The sequence below is a fragment of the Salvelinus alpinus genome, chromosome 29 (assembly GCF_045679555.1).
Source record: "Salvelinus alpinus chromosome 29, SLU_Salpinus.1, whole genome shotgun sequence".
NCBI lineage: Eukaryota > Metazoa > Chordata > Actinopteri > Salmoniformes > Salmonidae > Salvelinus > Salvelinus alpinus.
This window is the reverse complement of record NC_092114.1, coordinates 17,565,167-17,587,982: the sequence shown is the minus strand read 5'-3', so window position 1 is coordinate 17,587,982 and position 22,816 is coordinate 17,565,167. Positions and strand designations below refer to the sequence as shown.

At 45.8% G+C, this 22,816-nt stretch overlaps 1 protein-coding gene across 3 annotated transcripts in view; it reads left to right on the top strand.

Moving 5' to 3' along the window:
- The first annotated feature begins 10,244 nt into the window (after positions 1-10,244).
- The window catches only part of LOC139559187 (rap guanine nucleotide exchange factor 5-like), a 95,803-nt gene continuing 83,231 nt past the window's right edge, over positions 10,245-22,816 (top strand). For 2 of the 3 annotated variants that reach the window (XM_071374962.1, XM_071374960.1), the window contains exon 1: positions 10,245-10,643. In XM_071374962.1, coding sequence (XP_071231063.1) covers positions 10,488-10,643 — 156 coding nt within the window. In that variant the 5' untranslated portion in view covers positions 10,245-10,487. The remainder of the gene's footprint in view (positions 10,644-22,816) is intronic. The other variant, XM_071374961.1, reaches the window with a different exon arrangement.

The following is a 22,816-nucleotide window of genomic DNA, read 5'->3' as shown; positions in this document are numbered from 1 at the left end:
ATCAGAGGAAACGTCAAACACCTGCCCCTGATTGAGAACCATATAAGGCTAATTAACAAATGAACCTACACAAGAAACAAATAACATAGACTGCCCACCCAGCTCACGTCCTGACCAACTAAACAAAGGAAAATAAGGTCAGGAACGTGACAGTACCCCCCCCCCCAAGATGCGGACTCCGGCCGCTAAACTGAACCTATAGGGGAGGGTCTGGGTGGGCATCTGTCCACGGTGGCGGCTCTGGCTCTGGACGTTGTCCCCACCCCACCATAGTCAATCCCCGCTTCCGTAGCCTCCTCCCAATGGCCACCCTCCAAATTAACCCACCTGGATTAAGGGACAGCACCGGACTAAGGGGCAACACCGGGATGAGGGGTAACACCGGACTGAGGGGCAGCACCGGACTGAGGGGCAGCTCCGGACTGAGGGGCAGCTCCGGACTGACTGACGGCTCTGGCTGGTCATGGCTGGCTGACGGCTCTGGCTGGTCATGGCTGGCTGACGGCTCTGGCTGGTCATGGCTGGCTGACGGCTCTGGCTGGTCATGGCTGGCTGACGGCTCTGGCTGGTCATGGCTGGCTGACGGCTCTGGCTGGTCATGGCTGGCTGACGGCTCTGGCTGGTCATGGCTGGCTGACGGCTCTGGCTGGTCATGGCTGGCTGACGGCTCTGGCTGGTCATGGCTGGCTGACGGCTCTGGCTGGTCATGGCTGGCTGACGGCTCTGGCTGGTCATGGCTGGCTGACGGCTCTGGCTGGTCATGGCTGGCGGGCGGCTCTGGCTGGTCATGTCTGGCGGGTGGCTCTGGCTGCTCCTTTCTGGCGGGCGGCTCTGGCTGCTCCTTTCTGGCGGGCGGCTCTGGCTGCTCCTGTCTGGCGGAAGGCTCTAGCGGCTCCTGTCTGGCGGAAGGCTCTAGCTGCTCCTGTCTGGCGGAAGGCTCTAGCGGCTCCTGTCTGGCGGACGGCTCTAGCGGTTCCTGTCTGGCGGACGGCTCTAGCGGCTCCTGACTGACGGGCGGCTTTGAAGGCTCAGGACAGGCGGGCGGCTTTGAAGGCTCAGGACAGACGGGTGGCTTTGAAGGCTCAGGACAGATGGGCGGCTTTGAAGGCTCAGGACAGACGGGCGGCTTTGAAGGCTCAGTACAGACGGGCAGCGCAGGCGGCGCTTGGCAGACGGACAGCTCAGACGGCGTTGGGCAGACGGGCAGTTCAGGCGCCGCTGGGCAGACGGCAGACTCTGGCCGGCTGAGGCGCACTGTAGGCCTGGTGCGTGGTGCCGGAACTGGAGGTACCGGGCTAAGGACACGCACCTTAAGGCTAGTGCGGGGAGCAGCAACAGGACGCACAGGACTCTGGAGACGCACAGGAGGCTTGGTGCGTGGTGCCGGAACTGGTGGTACCGGGCTGGAGACACGCACCATAGGGCTAGTGCGTGGAGGAGGAACAGGGCTCTGGAGACGCACAGGAGGCTTGGTGCGTGGTGCCGGAACTGGTGGTACCGGGCTGGAGACACGCACCATAGGGCTAGTGCGTGGAGGAGGAACAGGGCTCTGGAGACGCACAGGAAGCCTGGTGCGTGGTGTAGGCACTGGTGGTATTGGGCTGGGGCGGGGAGGTGGCGCCGGATATAGCGGACCGTGCAGGCGTACTGGCTCCCTTGAGCACCGAGCCTGCCCAACCTTACCTGGTTGTATGCTCCCCGTAGCCCGACCAGTGCGGGGAGGTGGAATAACCCGCACTGGGCTGTGTTGGCGAACCGGGGACACCATGCGTAAGGCTGGTGCCATGTATGCCGGCCCGAGGAGACGCACTGGAGACCAGACGCGTTGAGCCGGCTTCATGGCACCTGGCTCAATGCCCAATCTAGCCCTGCCAGTGCGGGGAGGTGGAATAACCCGCACCGGGCTATGCACACGTACAGGAGACACCGTGCGCTTTACCACATAACACGGTGTCTGCCCGTACTCTCGCTCTCCATGGTAAGATCAGGAAGTTGGCGCAGGTCTCCTACCTGACTTCGCCACACTACCCTTTAGCCCCCCCCCACCCCCCCCCCCCCCAAGAAATGTTTGGGCTTGACTCACAGGCTTCCGTGCTAGCCGCGTACCTTCATAACGCCGGTTCCTCTCTCCGGTTGCCTCTGCTCTCCTAACTGCCTCTAGCTGTTCCCATGGGAGGCGATCTTTTCCAGCCAGGATCTCCTCCCATGTGTAGCAACCCTTGCCGTCCAAAACGTCCTCCCATGTCCATTCCTCCTTCTTGCGCTGCTGCTGCTTCTTCCAACGCTGCTTGGTCCTTTGTTGGTGGGTGATTCTGTAACGATTGTTCTCCTCCTCTTGCGAGGAGGAGCAGGGATCGGACCAAAACGCAGCTTGGGTTGAATACATAATGAATTTATTTAAACAAGACGAACACGAAGCACACTTGATAAATTACAAAAACAACAAACCGACGTAGACCGACCTGAACATGAGAACTTACATAACACGAAGAACGCACGAACAGGAACAGACTAAACAAACGAAACAGTCCCGTGTGGTACAGACACAGAAGACAATCACCCACAAACAAACGGTGTGAACAGCCTACCTTAATATGGTTCTCAATCAGAGGAAACGTCAAACACCTGCCCCTGATTTGAGAATCATATAAGGCTAATTAACAAATGAACCTACACAAGAAACAAATAACATAGACTGCCCACCCAGCTCACGTCCTGACCAACTAAACAAAGCTAAACAAAGGAAAATAAGGTCAGGAACGTGACAGATATGATGGTTATTATATCAATATTTGCGTATGAAGGAGTTTCCACCTCCGTTTCCCGCTTAATTAACTTGAACAACACAAAAAGATCCCACCATGTCAAACGAACAAATTATCTGCATTTATAAAATTACACCGAAACTTCCTGTTTCCATCACAGCTGTCATGATTTTTTAAAATATGACTTTACTCCCATAAAAACTATGGATGGAAATGTGGTTTATGACTTTAGGCCTACTAGGATAAAAACTGGATGGAAACGTGGTTTATGGCTTCAGGCCTACTCTGTAACGGCTGTTGGAAGGAGAGGACCAAGGAGAGGACCAAAGTGCAGCGTGGTAAGTGTTCATATTTTAATAGAATAAATAACCTGAACACTGAACAAAATAACAAAGAGCAAGAACGAAAAAACAAAACAGTTCTGTAAGGTGAAGACACACAAAACATAAAACAACTACCCACAAAACACAGGTGGAAAAAGGCTACCTAAGTATGGTTCTCAATCAGAGACAACGATAGACAGCTGCCTCTGATTGGGAACCACACCAGGCCAAACACATAGAAATAGAAAACATAGAAAAAACACATAGAATGCCCACCCCAACTCACGCCCTGACCAAACCAAAATGGAGACATGACAAAGGAACTAAGGTCAGGGCGTGACAGTACCCCCCCCCCCCCCAAGGTGCGGACTCCGGCCGCAAAACCTGAACCTATAGGGGAGGGCCTGGGTGGGCATTTCACCGCGGTGGCGGCTCTGGTGCGGGACGTAGACCCCGCTCCACCTCTGGCTTGGCCCACTTAGGTGGCGCCTCTAGAGCGAGGACTCTTTGCCACCAACTCTGGACTGGGGACCCTCGCAGCGGGCCCCGGACAGGAGGGCAACTCTAGCGGCTCCCGGACAGGAGGGCGACTCTGGCGGCTCCGGACAGGAGAATGAGATGGTATGTTGGTATGAGACCTCATGCTCTGATACCGTCGGGCAGACGCTAAGGGACTGAACAGCTCGTGGCTGGGATGTGTGGCCCTTGATGATGCTGCAGGCCTTCCTCATACGTTTCGAGTAGATGTCCTGGATAGGTGGGCGCACGGTCCCAGTGATGTACTGGACCGTCTTCAGTACACACTGGAGGGCCATGCGGTCGTGTGTGGAGCAATTTCCGTACCAGGCCTCGCTCTCAATAGAGCAGAGGTAGTATTTGGAGAGGACTCGGGGCGGCATGCCGAATTTCTTCAGCCACCTTTTGAAGTAGAGACGCTGTGGCGTCCTCTTGACAAGAGTGGTGTTGTTGGTCCATGTCAAGTCCTCGGTGATGTGGACGCTGAGGAACCATGTCGAGTCCTCGGTGATGTGGACGCTGAGGAACCATGTCGAGTCCTCGGTGATGTGGACGCTGAGGAACCATGTCAAGTCCTCGGTGATGTGGACGCTGAGGAATCATGTCGAGTCCTCGGTGATGTGGACGCTGAGGAACCATGTCGAGTCCTCGGTGATGTGGACGCTGAGGAACCATGTCGAGTCCTCGGTGATGTGGACACTGAGGAACCATGTCGAGTCCTCGGTGATGTGGACACTGAGGAACCATGTCGAGTCCTCGGTGATGTGGACGCTGAGGAACCATGTCGAGTCCTCGGTGATGTGGACGCTGAGGAACCATGTCGAGTCCTCGGTGATGTGGACGCCGAGGAACTTAAAACTGCTGACTCTCTCTACTGCAGTGGATCAGGGAGTGTTCCCTCCTCTGCTTCCTGAAGTCAACAATCAACTCCTTTGTTTTGCTGATGTTGATGCAGATGTTGTTGTCAAGACACCACAATACCTGTTCACTTACCTCCTCCCTATTGGCTGACCCTTCATTGTTGGTTATCAGGCCTACAAACGTGGTGTCATTTCAGAGTAGGAGTGCTGATTAAGGATCAGTTTTGCCTTTTAGATCACAATAAATACAATATCAACAGCTACTCTGAAAATCTTTATGACAACTGCTAGAGGGCGATGAAGCGTTTAATCATTTTACTAGGAAGGGAAAATAACCATACACGACTTTGAACAATCCAGTGTGGGAGGGACATCTGCTGGTCAAAGAGAGACACTGCAGCTCTGCACCCCCCCAACAGCAGAACTGACCCCAAGACCTGAGAGGATGGTGTGTGTGTGTGTGTGTGTGTGTGTGTGTGTGTGTGTGTGTGTGTGTGTGTGTGTGTGTGTGTGTGTGTGTGTGTGTGTGTGTGTGTGTGTGTGTGTGTGTGTGTGTGTGTGTGTGTGTGTGTGTGTGTGTGTGTTTGTGTGTGTGTGTGTTTGTGCGGGTGTGCGTGCGTGTGGGTGGGTGTGTGTGTGTTTTCCTCTAGTTTTCCACTAGTCTCTTTCCCTCTCACTCTCCTCCCAGACGCTCAGGCTCACGTTGTGGGGGATGGGGAGTAGAGTGCAGCTCAGGGTTGTGAGGTGCTGATAACAGTCACCCTTAAATATGAGCAGCATATTTTGAAAAAATAAGTAATTCTCTGCCATAATTTCAGTCTAAAGGCCGCTCCTCCCGGCACAGGGCTCGGGCCAGGCCCCCAGGTGGGCCAGGAGGAACAGCAGAGGAGACCAGGCACGGCGGTGGTTCCCTCACAGAGGCAGGTCAGGCCCCAGCAGAGGAGACCAGACACGGCAGTAGTTCCCCCACAGAGGCAGGTCAGGACCCAGCAGAGGAGACCAGACACGGCGGTGGTTCCCCCACAGAGGCAGGTCAGGCCCCAGCAGAGGAGACCAGACACGGCAGTAGTTCCCCCACAGAGGCAGGTCAGGACCCAGCAGAGGAGACCAGACACGGCGGTGGTTCCCCCACAGAGGTGGGCTGGCGGTGTAAGATCTCCAACTGAAGCAGACCGTGTCCAGTGGTAGCAGGACCAGGACTGGAGCTGGGTCATATGGTGCATCCTGGACACCCCAAATGGGACCCAGGGCTGTGGCTGGGTCAGGTGAAGCTATACTGTCAGTAGCTGGTGAAAATGGTGTGGCTGGGTCCCCCGATGGGCCCAGGATAGGTCTGGAGACGGGTCGTCGGAGGTAGCAGCAGTTGGGTTCGATGCTGCTGGAGGGTCCCCTAGTGCAGGGACAGGCAGAGATTCAGAGGCAGACAGGGCCTCTGCTGCTGGAGGGTCCCCTAGTGCAGGAACAGGCAGAGATTCAGAGGCAGACAGGGCCTCTGCTGCTGGAGGGTCCCCTAGTGCAGGGACAGGCAGAGATTCAGAGGCAGACAGGGCCTCTGCTGCTGGAGGGTCCCCTAGTGCAGGAACAGGCAGAGATTCAGAGGCAGACAGGGCCTCTGCTGCTGGAGGGTCCCCTAGTGCAGGGACAGGCAGAGATTCAGAGGCAGACAGGGCCTCTGCTGCTGGAGGGTTCCCTAGTGCAGGGACAGGCAGAGATTCAGAGGCAGACAGGGCCTCTGCTGCTGGAGGGTCCCCTAGTGCAGGGACAGGCAGAGAGTCAGTGGTAGACAGGGCACAAAGTCACAGATCCTGAATATAGCAGAATATAGGACTGTATAAATTGCACATGCCACCTGCAGAGTATTACATCACACTGTCAACTCAGAGGACAATAGTAGTAACTAACTACGAAGAACAATATACACATGTCACACAACTCACTTTGGACATGCACACCATCCCACCAGTCCAGAGGTATGAGTGAGTCCAGTTATTAATAGTAGTAACTATTTAGTGGCAAAGAGATGTTGCTCTCTGCCACTGCTTGAGGGAGACTGACAGTATTGTAGAGAGAGATGTTGCTCTTTGCCACTGCTTGAGGGAGACTGACAGTATTGTAGAGAGAGATGTTGCTCTTTGCCACTGCTTGAGGGAGACTGACAGTATTGTAGAGAGAGATGTTGCTCTCTGACTGCTTGAGGGAGACAGACAGTATTGTAGAGAGAGATGTTGCTCTTTGCCACTGCTTGAGGGAGACTGACAGTATTGTAGAGAGAGAGATGTTGCTCTTTGCCACTGCTTGAGGGAGACTGACAGTATTGTAGAGAGAGAGATGTTGCTCTCTGCCACTGCTTGAGGGAGACTGACAGTATTGTAGAGAGAGATGTTGCTCTCTGCCACTGCTTGAGGGAGACTGACAGTATTGTAGAGAGAGATGTTGCTCTCTGACTGCTTGAGGGAGACAGACAGTATTGTAGAGAGAGATGTTGCTCTTTGCCACTGCTTGAGGGAGACTGACAGTATTGTAGAGAGAGAGATGTTGCTCTTTGCCACTGCTTGAGGGAGACTGACAGTATTGTAGAGAGAGAGATGTTGCTCTCTGCCACTGCTTGAGGGAGACTGACAGTATTGTAGAGAGAGAGATGTTGCTCTCTGCCACTGCTTGAGGGAGACTGACAGTATTGTAGAGAGAGATGTTGCTCTCTGACTGCTTGAGGGAGACTGACAGTATTGTAGAGAGAGATGTTGCTCTCTGCCACTGCTTGAGGGAGACAGACAGTATTGTAGAGAGAGATGTTGCTCTTTGCCACTGCTTGAGGGAGACTGACAGTATTGTAGAGAGAGATGTTGCTCTTTGCCACTGCTTGAGGGAGACTGACAGTATTGTAGAGAGAGATGTTGCTCTCTGCCACTGCTTGAGGGAGACTGACAGTATTGTAGAGACAGAGATGTTGCTCTCTGCCACTGCTTGAGGGAGACTGACAGTATTGTAGAGACAGAGATGTTGCTCTTTGCCACTGCTTGAGGGAGACTTACAGTATTGTAGAGAGAGAGATGTTGCTCTCTGCCACTGCTTGAGGGAGACTGACAGTATTGTAGAGAGAGAGATGTTGCTCTCTGCCACTGCTTGAGGGAGACTGACATTATTGTAGAGACAGAGATGTTGCTCTCTGCCACTGCTTGAGGGAGACTGACAGTATTGTAGAGAGAGATGTTGCTCTTTGCCACTGCTTGAGGGAGACTGACAGTATTGTAGAGACAGAGATGTTGCTCTCTGTCACTGCTTGAGGGAGACTGACAGTATTGTAGAGACAGAGATGTTGCTCTCTGCCACTGCTTGAGGGAGACTGACAGTATTGTAGAGACAGAGATGTTGCTCTCTGTCACTGCTTGAGGGAGACTGACAGTATTGTAGAGAGAGAGATGTTGCTCTCTGCCACTGCTTGAGGGAGACTGACAGTATTGTTAGAGACTGATGTTGCTCTCTGTCACTGCTTGAGGGAGACTGACAGTATTGTGTGATCTGCAGAGTCAGTAGGATGGCCAAATGTCCGACACCTTAGTAACCTCCCTAGCAACCTATCAGGGCACAGGTCACACAGGTCAAAGGGAGTTTGTGAGGCAGGTTTATGGTACCCCCTAGACTCTAAGGCTCTGGTGGCGAGGGATGTGGAGTGCCATTGGCCATTGGCGTCGGCTAATGGGGATCCTAATAAAATCTGAATCAGTCATGGGTTTAACAATAGTGGAAACGCCCTATAGCCAATGCTTACACCAATCCAATGCTTTTAACTTAAGGATCGTACACTTTTTTTCAATTTTCTCCTAAAATGACATACCCAAATCTAACTTCCTGTAGCTCAGGACCTGAAGCAAAGATATGCATATTCTTGATACCATTTGAAAGGAAACACTTGGAAGTTTGTGGAAATGTGAAATTAATGTAGGAGAATATAACACGTTAGATCTGGTAAAAGATCTTTGAAATGCAAGAGAAATGCCATACTTTCAGAGAGGAGTCTAGGTGTAATTTAGATTTTGGCCACCAGATGGCAGCAGTGTGTGTGCAAAAGTTTCAAACTGATCCAGTGAAGAATTACATTACTACACAATATTTTGTATCAAGTCTGCCAGGAGTTTGCCCAAATGTGCCAAATTGGTCAATTGATACATTGTCAAGTACATAACTATAGAGAACATACAAACATGCTATGGTAAAAAAAGATATATGTTTACACACTTCCAGGAATGTCATACATGATGGATCATTAGCTTATACACTAACCTTCACACATCTAGATGGCCAGGTGGGGTGTGGAGCCAGAGACAGCAGCGGGGTCAAACTGTAGACCCCAGTTTCTACATTTGAACATAAATATAGATTTTATCAAACACAACTATGATACATTTTTATCTCTGGGACCCTCAGGATGACAAATCAGAGCAAGATTACTGAATGTAAGTACATTATTTACCTTCAGAGGTGAATGTATTAAACCAGTTGCCGTGATAACAGTGTTTTGTTGTTGAGCACTCTCTTCAAACAATAGCATGGTATTTTTTCACTGTAATAGCTACTGTTAATTGGACTCTGCAGTTAGATTAACAATAATTTAAGCTTTCTGCCCATATAAGACATGTCTATGTCCCGGAAAGTTGTCTGTTGTTTACAAAGTCATTCTAGTCACATTAGCGCACGTTAGCAACGACCGTCCCGGTTTAGGGACACCCATCCCATAGAGGTTTTAAATCCATGACAGAGAGTGTGCTAGTGCGCTAATGGGAGTGTGCTAGTGCGCTAATGGGAGTGTGCTAGATGAATCAGGATGCAGCTTTTGTGCACTTAGTGCACAGTTGCCGTGAGACCTAAACCAGCCACTACCCAGGGTGCACTCTGACATCTTTTAGAGACACGGAGAGAGTTTGAAGGGTGAAACACTCAAATACACCAGACATGGGCTGTCTGTGTGTGTGTGTAAAAATTTGACCAACTGGGGACATTTTGTTAGTCACGATGTCAAATGCTATTTCTAGGGGGTTTAGGGTTAGGGTTAGAATTATGTTAAGGGTTAGGGTTAGGATTATGGTTAGGTTAAGGGTAAGAGTACATGTTAGGGTTTAGCATTAGGGGTTAGCTGTACAAGGTTAGCTGTACAAGACTGTGTGTGTGTGTGTGTGTGTGTGTGTGTGTGTGTGTGTGTGTGTGTGTGTGTGTGTGTGTGTGTGTGTGTGTGTGTGTGTGTGTGTGTGTGTGTGTGTGTGTGTGTGTGAGTGTGTGTGTGTCACTTAGACCCCCTGTATATGTGTGTGTGAGAGAGAGAGAATGAGACAGAGACCTGTGTGTGGAATGTACATTTAATAGCTTCGTGACATTCTCCTACTGTCAGGTGACTTCAGTTTAGAAAAATGCACACATTCACACACACACCCTGATGGTGAAACCTAATGGCCCTTTGTTTACCTATGGAAATTGGAGCCACATGCAGGTTAGTCTAGCCTCCAGTCTGTCCTTTCCACCATTTTGTTTCTGAATGCCACAGAAAATACTCTTTAATACAACAGTTATATGCTTTGCCCTCATTTGTCAACATTGATATGTAGCCTAAATGTGTTATTATTATCAACGTATCTAATTAGAATTTAAAAAGTGGGAAAATGTACATACAATGTATTCCATGTTTAGCAAGGTGTTAATCCTCTATGTCTGACTGCTGACAGACTGACTAGTGGATATTATGCAATGATATTCCTCTGCGAGTCCCTCCCCACACAAACACACAGTCACACACTGATAGTACAAGGGAAGAGGAGGAGGAGGAGGACATGGGTGGAGAAGCGTTGCGTGCTGCTGCGGCTATAGGTCATTTAGGCGCGCGGTTCGTTCGTTGCTGAACAGATGCAGATCGGTGTGTGAATGAGAGAGAGTTCTAGGCGGAGAGAGAGAGACGACAATGAACCGTAACTGGTGTGTCTGCGTGTGAGAGGAGAGAAGGGGAGCGGGAGTTGGAGAGACAGCGAGAGACAGACATGGAGGACTCGGAGCCTGGTGGAGAAGACGGTATGGTCGGCGGCTGGCGGTGGAATAACCGGAACACCGGAGCTCGAGACCAGGTTCAGCTCAGGCAGAAGATCCGGGATTTACCAGGACTATTGAAACATGGACTGCACCTACGGAAGAAAAGCGTGAGTACCGACAAATACATATAGAAACATTTTCCTTCCGTGTGTGTGTTGTGGTTGGTCGTTAAGCGTTAGTCGCGTTACCTCCCTGACCCCCTCTTTCTGTCACCTCATTTTCACGATTCACCTGGATGTGCTGTTGTTTCACAGGAACAAACTGTAGCAACGGCAGGCAGTGTGTGTGTGCGTGCATGTGAGTGTGTGAGTGTGTGTGTGTGTGTGTGTGTGTGTGTGTGTGTGTGTGTGTGTGTGTGTGTGTGTGTGTGTGTGTGTGTGTGTGTGAGTGTGAGTGTTCGTTTCAGGCTCCCGCCACTGGTTGTTGTACATCCATAATGTGTTTTAAAAGCTACCAGACCTACACACACACACACACACACACACACACACACACACACACACACACACACACACACACACACACACACACACACACACACACACACACACACACACACACACACACACACACACACACACACACACACCGCGTGTCTTGGTCCAGACTTGATTCAGTTAATTATGTTACTTGCCCATTCATGTCCTCTAATGGCCCCTTGATCTCAACAGTTAATATGTTAACTGACAATGACAGTAATACTAACAGTGTTTTCTCAACTCTCCTCAAGTGTGTGTAGGTTGGTGTATAATGATGTGTGTTTGTTTACTGTGTTGAGGCATGAATATATAGTACCTCTGCTAGGACACCCACACACACCCACACACACACACACACACACACACACACACACACACACACACACACACACACACACACACACACACACACACACACACACACACACACACACACACACACACACACACACACACAGCGCGTGTCTTGGTCCAGACTTGATTCAGTTAATTATGTTACTTGCCCATTCATGTCCTCTAATGGCCCCTTGATCTCAACAGTTAATATGTTAACTGACAATGACAGTAATACTAACAGTGTTTTAGTACTCTCCTCAAGTGTGTGTAGGTTGGTGTATAATGATGTGTGTTTGTTTACTGTGTTGAGGCATGAAGATATAGTACCTCTGCTAGGACACCCACATACACACACACACCCACACCCACACCCACACCCACACACACACACACACAACCACCTAACCTACAAACATACACACCTAACCCACAAAGTAGTACAGAGCTGAGTGTCTGTTCAAGGTGTTAATGCAGGGTTATTGGGAAAGGCTATAAGAGCGACTAAACAAGAGATCTGGTGTGTCCTGACATGTTCGGGAATCTAATGAATAGCACTATAACACAAGGTAAGCTTTATCATGCGTGTTATAACTGAGGTGTTGTCAGACAGTAGCTGTAGTAAAAAGATAGCAGTAGAAGTGTGTCGACTCAAATTTGGTTTTGTACTGAAGGGCCATGGCACGGCCATGCAAGTGGGTGTGTCAAATACAAAATCTCATCAAATATGATTTGTCACATGCGCCGAATACATTATGTGTAGAGTTCACAGTGAAATGCTTACTTTACGAGCCCTTCCCCAACAGTGCAGAGTTCAAAAGTAATAACATTAGCAAATCAAAATAGAAAATAGTAACACAATAAATAACAATAACGAGGCTATATACAGTAGAGTAGCGGTACTGAGTCAATGTGCAGGGGTACCGGTACTGAGTCTATGTCCAGGGGTACCGGTACTGAGTCTATGTCCAGGGGTACCGGTACTGAGTCTATGTCCAGGGGTACCGGTACTGAGTCTATGTCCAGGGGTACCGGTACTGAGTCTATGTCCAGGGGTACCGGTACTGAGTCTATGTCCAGGGGTACCGGTACTGAGTCAATGTGCAGGGGTACCGGTACTGAGTCAATGTGCAGGGGTACAAGGTGGTGGAGGTTATATGTACATGTAGGTAGGGGTAAAAGTTAGAGGTCGACCGATTATGATTTTTCAACGCCGATACCGATTATTGGAGGACCAAAAAAAAGCCGATACCGATTAAATCGGACGATTTTTATATATACGTAATAATGACAATTACAACAATACTGAATTGCCATTAAAAGTGTCAAACACTTTTATTTAAACTTAATATAATACATAAATAATTTAGTCTTGAATAGATAATGAAACATGTTCAATTTTGTTTAAATAATGCAAAAACACATTGTTGGAGAAGGAAGTAAAAGTGCAATATGTGCCATGTAAAAAAGCTAACATTTAAGTTCCTTGCTCAGAACATATGAAAGCTGGTGGTTCCTTTTAACATGAGTCTTTAATATTCCTAGTTAAGGAGTTTTAGATTGTAGTTATTATAGGACTATTTCTCTATACCTATACCTATTTCTCTATATTTGTATTTCATATACCTTTGACTATTGGATGTTCTTATTGGCACTATAGTATTGCCAGCCTAATCTCGGGAGTTGATAGGCTTGAAATCATAAACAGCGCTGTGCTTCAAGCATTGCAAAGAGCTGCTGGCAAACGCAGGAAAGTGTTGTTTGAATGAATGCTTACGAGCCTGCTGCTGCCTACCACCTCTCAGTCAGACTGCTCTCTCAAATCATAGACTTAATTATAATATAATAAACACACAGAAATATGAGCCTTAGGTCATTCATATGGTCAAATCCGGAAACTATAATTTCGAAATAAAATGTTTATTCTTTCAATGAAATACGTAACCGTTCCGTATTTTATCGAGCGGGTGGCATCCATAAGTCTAAATATTGCTGTTACATTATAATAATGTAAAATTCTGGCAAATTTAATTACGATCTTTGTTAGGAAGAAATGGTCTTCACACAGTTCGCAATGAGCCAGGCGGCCCAAACTGCTGCATATACCCAGACTCTGCTTGCACAGAATGCAAGAGAAGTGACACAATTTCCCTAGTTAATATTGCCTGCTAACATGAATTTCTTTTAACTAAATATGCAGGTTAAAAAATATATACTTGTGTATTGATTTTAAGAAAGGCATTGATGTTCATGGTTAGGTACATTGGTGCAATGATGGTGCTTTTCTCGCGAATGCGCTTGTTAAATCATCACCCGTTTGGCGAAGTAGGCTGTGATTCGATGATAAATCGACTGAAATCGGCTGAAATCCCGCTATCGGGATCGATATGACAACAGCCAGTGGAAGTGCAGGGCGCCAAATTCAAACAACAGAAATCTCATAATTAGAATTCCTCAAACATACAAGTATTTTACACCATTTTAAAGATAAACTTGTTGTTAATCCCACCACAGTGTGGTGGGATGCAACCGCTGTGTCAGATTTCAAAAAAACTTTACGGAAAAAGCACACCATGCAATAATCTGAGTACGGCGTTCAGACACAAAAACAAGCCATACAGGCACCCGCCATGTTGTGGAGTCAACAGAAGTCAGAAATAGCATTATAAATATTCACTTACCTTTGATGATCTTCATCAGAATACACTCCCAGGAATCCCAGTTCCACAATAAATGTTTGTTTTGTTCGATAAAGTCCATAATTTGTCCAAATACCTCCTTTTTGTTCGCGCGTTTAGGTCACAAATCCAAATTCATGAGGCTAGGTCCAGACGAAAAGGTCCAGACGACTAGGTCCAGACGAAAAGTCAAAAAGTTCCGTTACAGTTTGTAGAAACATGTCAAACGATGTATAGAATCAATCTTTAGAATGTTTTTAACATAAATCTTCAATAATGTTTCAACCGGAGAATTCCTTTGTCTTTAGAAATGCAATGGAACGCAGCTAACTCTCACGGGAGCGAGCGAGACTGAGCTCATGGCACTCTGCCAGACCTCTGGTTGAAACAGCTCTCATTCCCTCCTCCTTCAAAGTAGAAGCCTCAAACAAGGTTCTAAAGACTGTTGACATCTAGTGGAAGCCTTAGGAAGTGCAATCGGACCAAATTTCCACTGTATCTTGGATAGGCAAAGAGTTGAAAAACACAAACCTCAGATTACCCACTTCCTGGTTGGATTTTTTTCTCAGGTTTTTGCCTGTCATATGAGTTATGTTATACTCACAGACATCATTCAAACAGTTTTAGAAACTTCAGAGTGTTTTCTATCCAAATCCACTAATAATATGCATATCTTAGCTTTCTGGGCCTGAGTTGCAGGCAGTTTACTCTGGGCACCTTATTCATCCAAGCTACTCAATACTGCCCCCCAGCCATAAGAAGTTAAACAAGTAATATCATCAACCATGTGTAGTTAACTAGTGATTATGTTAAGATTGATTGTTTTTTTTACATTAAGTTTAATGCTAGCTAGCAACTTACCTTGGCTCCTTGCTGCACCTGCGTAACAGGTGGTCAGCCTGCCACGCAGTCTCCTCATGGAGTGCAATGTAATCGGCCATAATCGGCATCCAAAAATGCCGATTACCGATTGTTATGAAAACTTGAAATCGCCCTAATTAATTGGCCAATGCCGATTAATCGGTCGACCTCTAGTAAAAGTGACAAGGTAATCAGGATAGATAATAAACAGAGTAGCAGCAGTGTTGGAAGTTGAGGTAATATGTACGTGTACAGTGGTTCGTCCTTTAAAAGTTGCAGCGTACTGCAGCACAGCTTGCATGGTGCCGCAGAATTCTGTGACATGTTATTTAAGTGTCAGCCACTGCTCCCTTTAATACTAGTTGGTGCTAGTTTGACCACCAGAGGGCATCTTTGAGAAGCATTTGATAACCTTCAATAGCGGCTGTACTAGAGAAATTAAAACCTTTTTTGTAAGAACTTGGTATATGGAAATGTTGCTTAATTAATTAGATTAATATTATTGTGTTGCTATTCCAAGAAAAATATGGCGCTGTACAACTTGACGGTCAGGAGTATGCTACAGTACTGGGCTATTTAGCTAAAGAGTCCCCGTGTCGTGCGGGCACGCGGGAGGCCGGGGTTGAATTCCCCGACAGGGAGGAAGGAGTAGGCTGTCCTTGTAAATAAGAATTTGTTCTTAACTGACTTGCTTAGTTCAATAAAGGTTACACGAAGAGCATAACATTTCTACACCCTAATTGTAGTCTAACCAATACCCAAACGGAGATTCAGTGAAAATAAAAATCTCATTGATTTATCAAGACCAGTCCCCGTGCTTGTCTCAGAGCAGCCGGAACGGTGCTGTAATAGTTGTAGGCTATTGGTTCAAAATCCTATTGCTTCTAACATCAATATGCTCTTTAAATAAATAAGACCTACACCACTTTTAATAGCACATAGTGAGACTCATGTCGCCTACAGTAGACCTGCAGTATAACGAAAAATATGACGTGACTCTCCACCAATAATACACATAGAGGATTGGAGGATTCTAAATTAAAACCAAAAGCCGCCTCACGGGTCCCGGTGGCGGCCGGCACGGGTATTGAACCTGCATCTGTAGCAACGCATTTTGCACTGCGCCACTCAGGAGGCCCCATCCACAAAGTATCAAAATACAGAGAGGTGTTGGTAAAGGTATATTGTCCTGCTAATAGCCCATAATGGGCTATTATAATACTGTACATGGTGTCCAGGTCAGGATAACCAAAACATTTCTTTATTAAAAACTATCAGAAAGAATGTTGGTACTTTTTTTTTTTTGATCCAATGCCATGAATGAGTGAGTCACTCAGCTTTATGTAGGTGCTGTGGCTATATGACTGTGCCATCAACTTGATAATATATAACAATATTTTGGAGGTTATTTCATTTAAAAAAAACGAAAGTGAGCGATTGTAATCTGAATGAAGGCCAAAAATAATATTTGTAAAGGGTAAAACATTTATTTCTGTTTTTAGAGGGAGAGAAACGCTGGGCCAATTGTGCGCCGCCCTATGGGACTCCCAATCACGGTCGGATGTGATACATAATAATAATAATACTTTTTTGTTGTATTATTTGTTTTGTCTTTTCTGGTGGATTAAACTGAAACTGCAACCAATCACGGCCGGTTGTGATACAGCCAACCTAACTAAGAAATACATTTGACGATAGATTTCTCCCCCTATCCTCCTTCTAGGCAAGTCTATTGTCCAGCTACCTGCTAATAGCCATAATGGCGCTGTACAACGTGACCGTGTGTGTTTGAAAGAGTATTTTCCAGTAAGCAACAATTTGTTTACCTCCATTAGACAACTTTGTTTGAATATTTCTGTAATTCAGTGAGATTTATTCCCATAGTAATTCGTTATTGATCCATAACTAAATAAACATCTGCATTTTGAAAGAGTATTTTTATCATTATTTTATTAATGAAAGCATAAAGGTGCTGATGAAGAAATACTTTACTATACAGTATATGCTTTTACATTTGAATAATAAAGCATTTTAAGCATTTTGAAGATGTACGTTTTGATTACAGCACTGGGTGGGGTGGATATATTTTATATGACACACATGATTTTTTGTTAACTAGTAAATAGTAGCCTACAGCAAAGTGTGTTTAAATCATTTCTAACTTGTTAACAATTTCTGCTCATTAGTTTTTGCTACCATGTGGGTTTTAGCTTGCTTGAGCCTGCTAACTGAGGAGTGTTAATTCACCTGTTTCATTTAAAAAAATGTATCTGACAAAGGAGTTGTTTAATTTAACTACTTAACTATTTATCTGTACATGGAATTGTATTTGGGGTTTTTGTACTCATTTTTTTCTAATCTTTACAGGAAAATGCCACGGGCACTATCTGATGTGTGGAGACATTTCACTGCAGCTAATGTAGAAGGAAAAGCTGTTTACATTTGCAAATACTGTGCCAAATCATATGTGAAGAATGCAACAAAGATTCAGAATCATCTGGCCAAGTGTATAAAGTTCCCTCAGTGCTCACAACAAGCAACTAACAAAAAACCCTCTACTTCTATTTGAGGTGAAAAGTTTGTTTTACTCAGTGGGGGAACGTAGTCAGAGAAATGCTGATGAATGTCTTGCTCAAGCTGTGTATGCAACTGGTTCAACTCTGATGCTCACAGGCAATGTGTATTGGAAGAGATTTCTGAATGTTCTTCACCCAGCATACACCCCTCCAACCAGACATGCTTTATCTACACATTTGCTGGATGCAGAGTTCAACAGAGTTCAAGTGAAGGTCAAGCAAATCATAGAGAAAGCAGACTGTATTGCAATCATCTCTGATGGGTGGTCGAATGTTCATGGGCAAGGAATAATTAACTACATCATCTCCACCCCTCAACCAATATTCTACAAGAGCACAGACACAAGGAACAACAGACACACCGGCCTCTACATTGCAGATGAGCTGAAGGCAGTCATCAATGACCTTGGACCACAGAAGGTATTTTCACTGGTGACAGACAATGCTGCGAACATGAAGGCTTCTTGGTCTAAAGTGGAGGAGTCCTACCCTCACAACACACCCATTGGCTGTGCTGCTCATGCATTGAATCTGCTCCTCAAGGACATCATGGCACTGAAAACAATGGATACACTCTACAAGAGAGCCAAGGAAATGGTTAGGTATGTGAAGGGTCATCAAGTTATAGCAGCAATCTACCTCGCCAAGCAAAGTGAGAAGAATAAGAGCACCACATTGAAGCTGCCCAGCAACACCCGTTGGGGTGGTGTTGTCATCATGTTTGACAGTCTTCTGGAGGAGAAGGACCTCTCCAAGAAATGGCCATGTCACAGTCTGGATGGACAGCCTCATCAAGAGGATCCTCCTGGATGATGCATTTTGGGAGAGAGTGGTAAGCAGCCTGAAACTCCTGAAAACTATAGCAGTAGCCATTGCACAGAATGAGGGAGACAATGCCATCCTGTCTGATGTTCAGACTCTGCTTGCAGATGTAAGAGAAGAAATCTGTACTGCCCTGCACACTTCACTGTTGCTCCAAGCAGAGGAAACTGCAGTTCTGAAATACATCAAAAAGCCTGAAGACTCCTGCCTGAAGCCCATACACGCCACAGCGTACATGTTGGACCCCAGGTATGCTGGCAAGAGCATCTTGTCTGGTGCAGAGATCAACAAGGGCTATGATGTCATCACTATCGTGTCTCGCCACCTTGGCCTGGATGAAGGCAAGGTTCTTGGCAGTCTGGCGAAGTACACTTCCAAGCAAGGGCTTTGGGATGGTGCAATAGGATGCAATATGGCAGTTGTGCCAACATATCTCATCAGCCACCTGGTGGAAGGGACTTTGTGGATCTGAGGCTCTTTCCCCTGTTGCCTCCATCATCCTCCAAATCCCACCAACATCAGCCACCTCAGAGCGCAACTGGTCCTTGTTTGGGAACACACACACCAAAGCACGCAACAGGCTGACCAATACAAGGGTTGAGAAATTGGTGGCCATCCGGGCAAATTTGAGGCTTTTTGAGCCTGACAACGAGCCATCCTCAACAAGGTTAGAAAGTGACAGTGAAGATGAGGCCTCAGAGTCTGATGTTCAAGAGGTGGACATTGAGGAGGTCCAGGGAGAAGACATGGAAGCCTGAGAGGAAGACAACCAAAGCTTTAGTTTCTAGACTATCATTTTACAGATGTTGAAAACGTTTTTGGGAGATGTGATGGATCATTGGGGATCATTCAATATTCCCTTTCTTTCGTTGTTCAGTGAAATCATCCCATGTGAAGAGTTTTTTATTTCTATTGGAAGGATTTAATCATTTGCAATTATGTCTACTTATGATAAGGCAAAAGGTTTATGTTTCTGTCTTCATATGATATGGATATGTGGATATGGATATATATAATAGATATGGAAATTATATCCAATGCAAAAAACATCTACATTCAAATGGTATTTATATTAATTCCCATATATTTCCGTTAATTCCCATATATTCCCGTTAATTCCCATATATTCCCGTTAATTCCCATGAAAAATGTCCACCTCTGAATATTTCCCAAAATGTGCCACCCTAATAGAAACGGTAAATACATTAAGAATTAAAAGTGACTCCAACACACAAATGCTGCATACACATTTTAAGAATCTAGCGAAACTGACCGCTTTCTTGGCAACCATGCGTTTTTTCGGTGCGGCCCGTCGTCCAGCCCGTTGTCCACTGATCCCCACGGATGGTTGTTTTTCAACCACTCCACAAATTTCTTGTTAACAAACTATAGTTTTGGCAAGTCGGTTAGGACATCTACTTTGTGCATGACGCAAGTAATTTTTCCAACAATTGTTTACAGACTATTTCACTTATAATTCACTGTATCACAATTCCAGTGGGTCAGAAGTTTACATACACTAAGTTGAGTGTGCCTTTAAACAGCTTGGAAAATTCCAGAAAATTATGTCATGGCTTTAGAAGCTTCTGATTGGCTAATTGACATCATTTGAGTCAATTGGAGGTGTACCTGTGGATGTATTTCAAGGCCTACCTTCAAACTCAGTGCCTCTTTGCTTGACATCATGGGAAAATCAAAAGAAATCAGGCCAAGACCTCAGCAAACAAATTGTAGACGTCCACAAGTCTGGTTTATCCTTGGGAACAATTTCCAAATGCCTGAAGGTACCACGTTCATCTGTACAAACAATAGTACACAAGTATAAACACCATAGGACCACGCAACCGTCATACCGCTCAGGAAGGAGACGCGTTCTGTCTCCTAGAAATTAACGTACTTTGGTGCAAAAAGTGCAAATCAATCCCAGAACAACAGCTAAGGACCCTGTGAAGATGCTGGAGGAAACAGGTACAAAAGTATCTAAATCCACATTAAAACGAGTCCTTTATTGACATAACCTGCAAGGCTGCTCAGCAAGGAAGAAGCCACTGCTCCAAAACCGCCATTAAAAAAGCCTACGGTTTGCAACTGCACATGTGGACAAATATCGTACTTTTTGGAGAAATGTCCTCTGGTCTGATGAAACAAAAATAGAACTGTTTGGCCATAATGACCATCGTTATGTTTGGAGGAAAAAGGGAGGCTTGCAAGCCGAAGAACACCATCCCAACCGCGGAGCACGGGGGTGGCAGCATCATGTTGTGGGGGTGCTTTGCTGCAGGAGGGACTGGTGCACTTCACAAAATAGATGGCATCATGAGGCAGGAAAATTATGTGGATATATTGAAGCAACATCTCAAGACATCAGTCAAGAAGTTAAAGCTTGGTCGCAAATGGGTCTTCCAAATGGACAATGACCCACAGCATACTTCCAAAGTTGTGACAAAATGGCTTAAGGACAACAAAGTCAAGGTATTGGAGTGGCCATCACAAAACCCTGACCTCAATCCTATTGAAATTTTTTGGGCAGAACTGAAAAAGTGTGTGCGAGCAAGGAGGCCCACAAACTTGACTCCGTTACACCAGCTCTGTCAGGAGGAATGGGCCAAAATTCACCCAACTTATTTTGGGAAGCTTGTGGAAGGCTACCCTGAACTTTTTACCCAAGTTAAACAATTTAAAGGCATTGCTACCAAATACAAATTGAGTGTATGTAAACTTATGACCCACTGGGAATGTGATGAAAGAAATAAAGTTGAAATAAATGATTCTCTCTACTATTATTCTGACATTTCATATTCTTAAAATAAAGTGGTGATCCTAACTGACCTAAGACAGGGCATTTTTACTAGGATTAAATGTCAGGAATTGTGAAAAACGGAGTTTAAATGTATTTGGCTAAGGTGTATGTAAACTCCCGACTTCAACTGTATGTCACTCCCTTTGGTTTCTTCCCCAGTCGTCATTGTTTCTGTTTCTGTTCCTGTCGGTGCACTGTTTGTGTTATGTGTTTGTTTCATTTATTAATTAAATGTATTCACTCCCTGAACTTGCTTCCCGCCTCTCAGCGTACATCGTTACAGGGTAGCACCATAGAAAGAAGCTGGCTTGATGAAAACTATGTTCATTTCGTCTGTTCTCTTTTCCTACTGGAAAGGTGTGACTTTCACATCTACAGTAGCCAGACTATAAAGAGTCTATTGTCCTGCTAATCGAGCTACGTGTTTGAAAACCTGTTTTCAAAATGCCACCAGCTGTCCATCACTACTGTAAATAAAAACACTTGTTTACATCTTGTTTACATTCTTTATTGTAACCACAATGTCACAACTAATTTGCATCTACCTTTCCAATTACTTTTAGAGTTTGGGAAATACAAATGTGTGCTTTTCATGTAATTTTTCATTAAATCCAGTTTGAATTTAAGTATAAGTTTTGAGTGTTGCCTTTAAATAATGGTCTAATGCTTTAATATTTAATAATATCTGCCCTCCGAATTCATATCCAAGGGGCATTTTTCCTCGCCATTATTAGTTACATTGTTGTAGTTTGAACGTGCAGACTGGCACTAAGAACAGCTGGAACATTTCATTATTAATGCAATGCCCCTTAAAGTCTTGCTCTGTGCTACCCAGTGTGGCGGGGTGGGGTGGGGGTCCACTTCCTCCTCCTCCCTTCCCCATGGGCTAGGTCTGTCTTCTGTGCGTGGCTCTGCGGCCCATCCCGTGCCCCCTGCCCTCGTGCTTTGAACCTCGCGCGCCCACCACTATTTCAGTAGATACATCTGGAGAACTGCAAGGCAATCCCATTGTGCGCCATTCGGGTGCCATGACCAATATATATTGTTCTGCTAATAATAACAGGGTTAATAATATATCTGTGAGAACATCCAAGGGGCTTTTATATAATTCTAAATTAATAATAATAATCCCTTTGTTTGAAAAATAACAATATTTTGGAGATTATTTCGTTTTACAATAACATAAAATGAGAGAGAAAAATGCCATTCTTGAACATGGGGTGAGACATTGTTACTAATTTGTAAATAAAGCCAGTTTGTTATTTAGAATGATTTATTTCTGTTTTTAGAGGGAGAGAAACCAAAAACCTACAGTCATATCATGAGTCTCCCAGTCAAGGCCGGCACAGGTATTGAGCCAGCATCTATAGCAACACAGCTTACACTGCGATGCAGTGTCTTAGACTGCTGCGCCACTAAGGCGCTGTACAACGTGACTGGTCAGGAGTAGGCTACAGTACTACAGACACACAGTAGCACCTTGGGACCCAAAAGCATAATCAGTGCTCTCTTGCGCTGGTCTGGAGCAATGAAGTACTGACGCAGGGTATTGTACTGAACCACAAATCACCTCTAAGTCCCACCGCATAATCGCTAAACTTTTAGTGGAGCAACCACTGTAGGTAGGGGTTAAAGTAATCAGGATAGATAATAAACAGAGTAGCAGCAGTGTTAGTAGTTGAGGTAATATGTACATGTAGGTAGGGGTTAAAGTGACTAGGTAATCAGGAT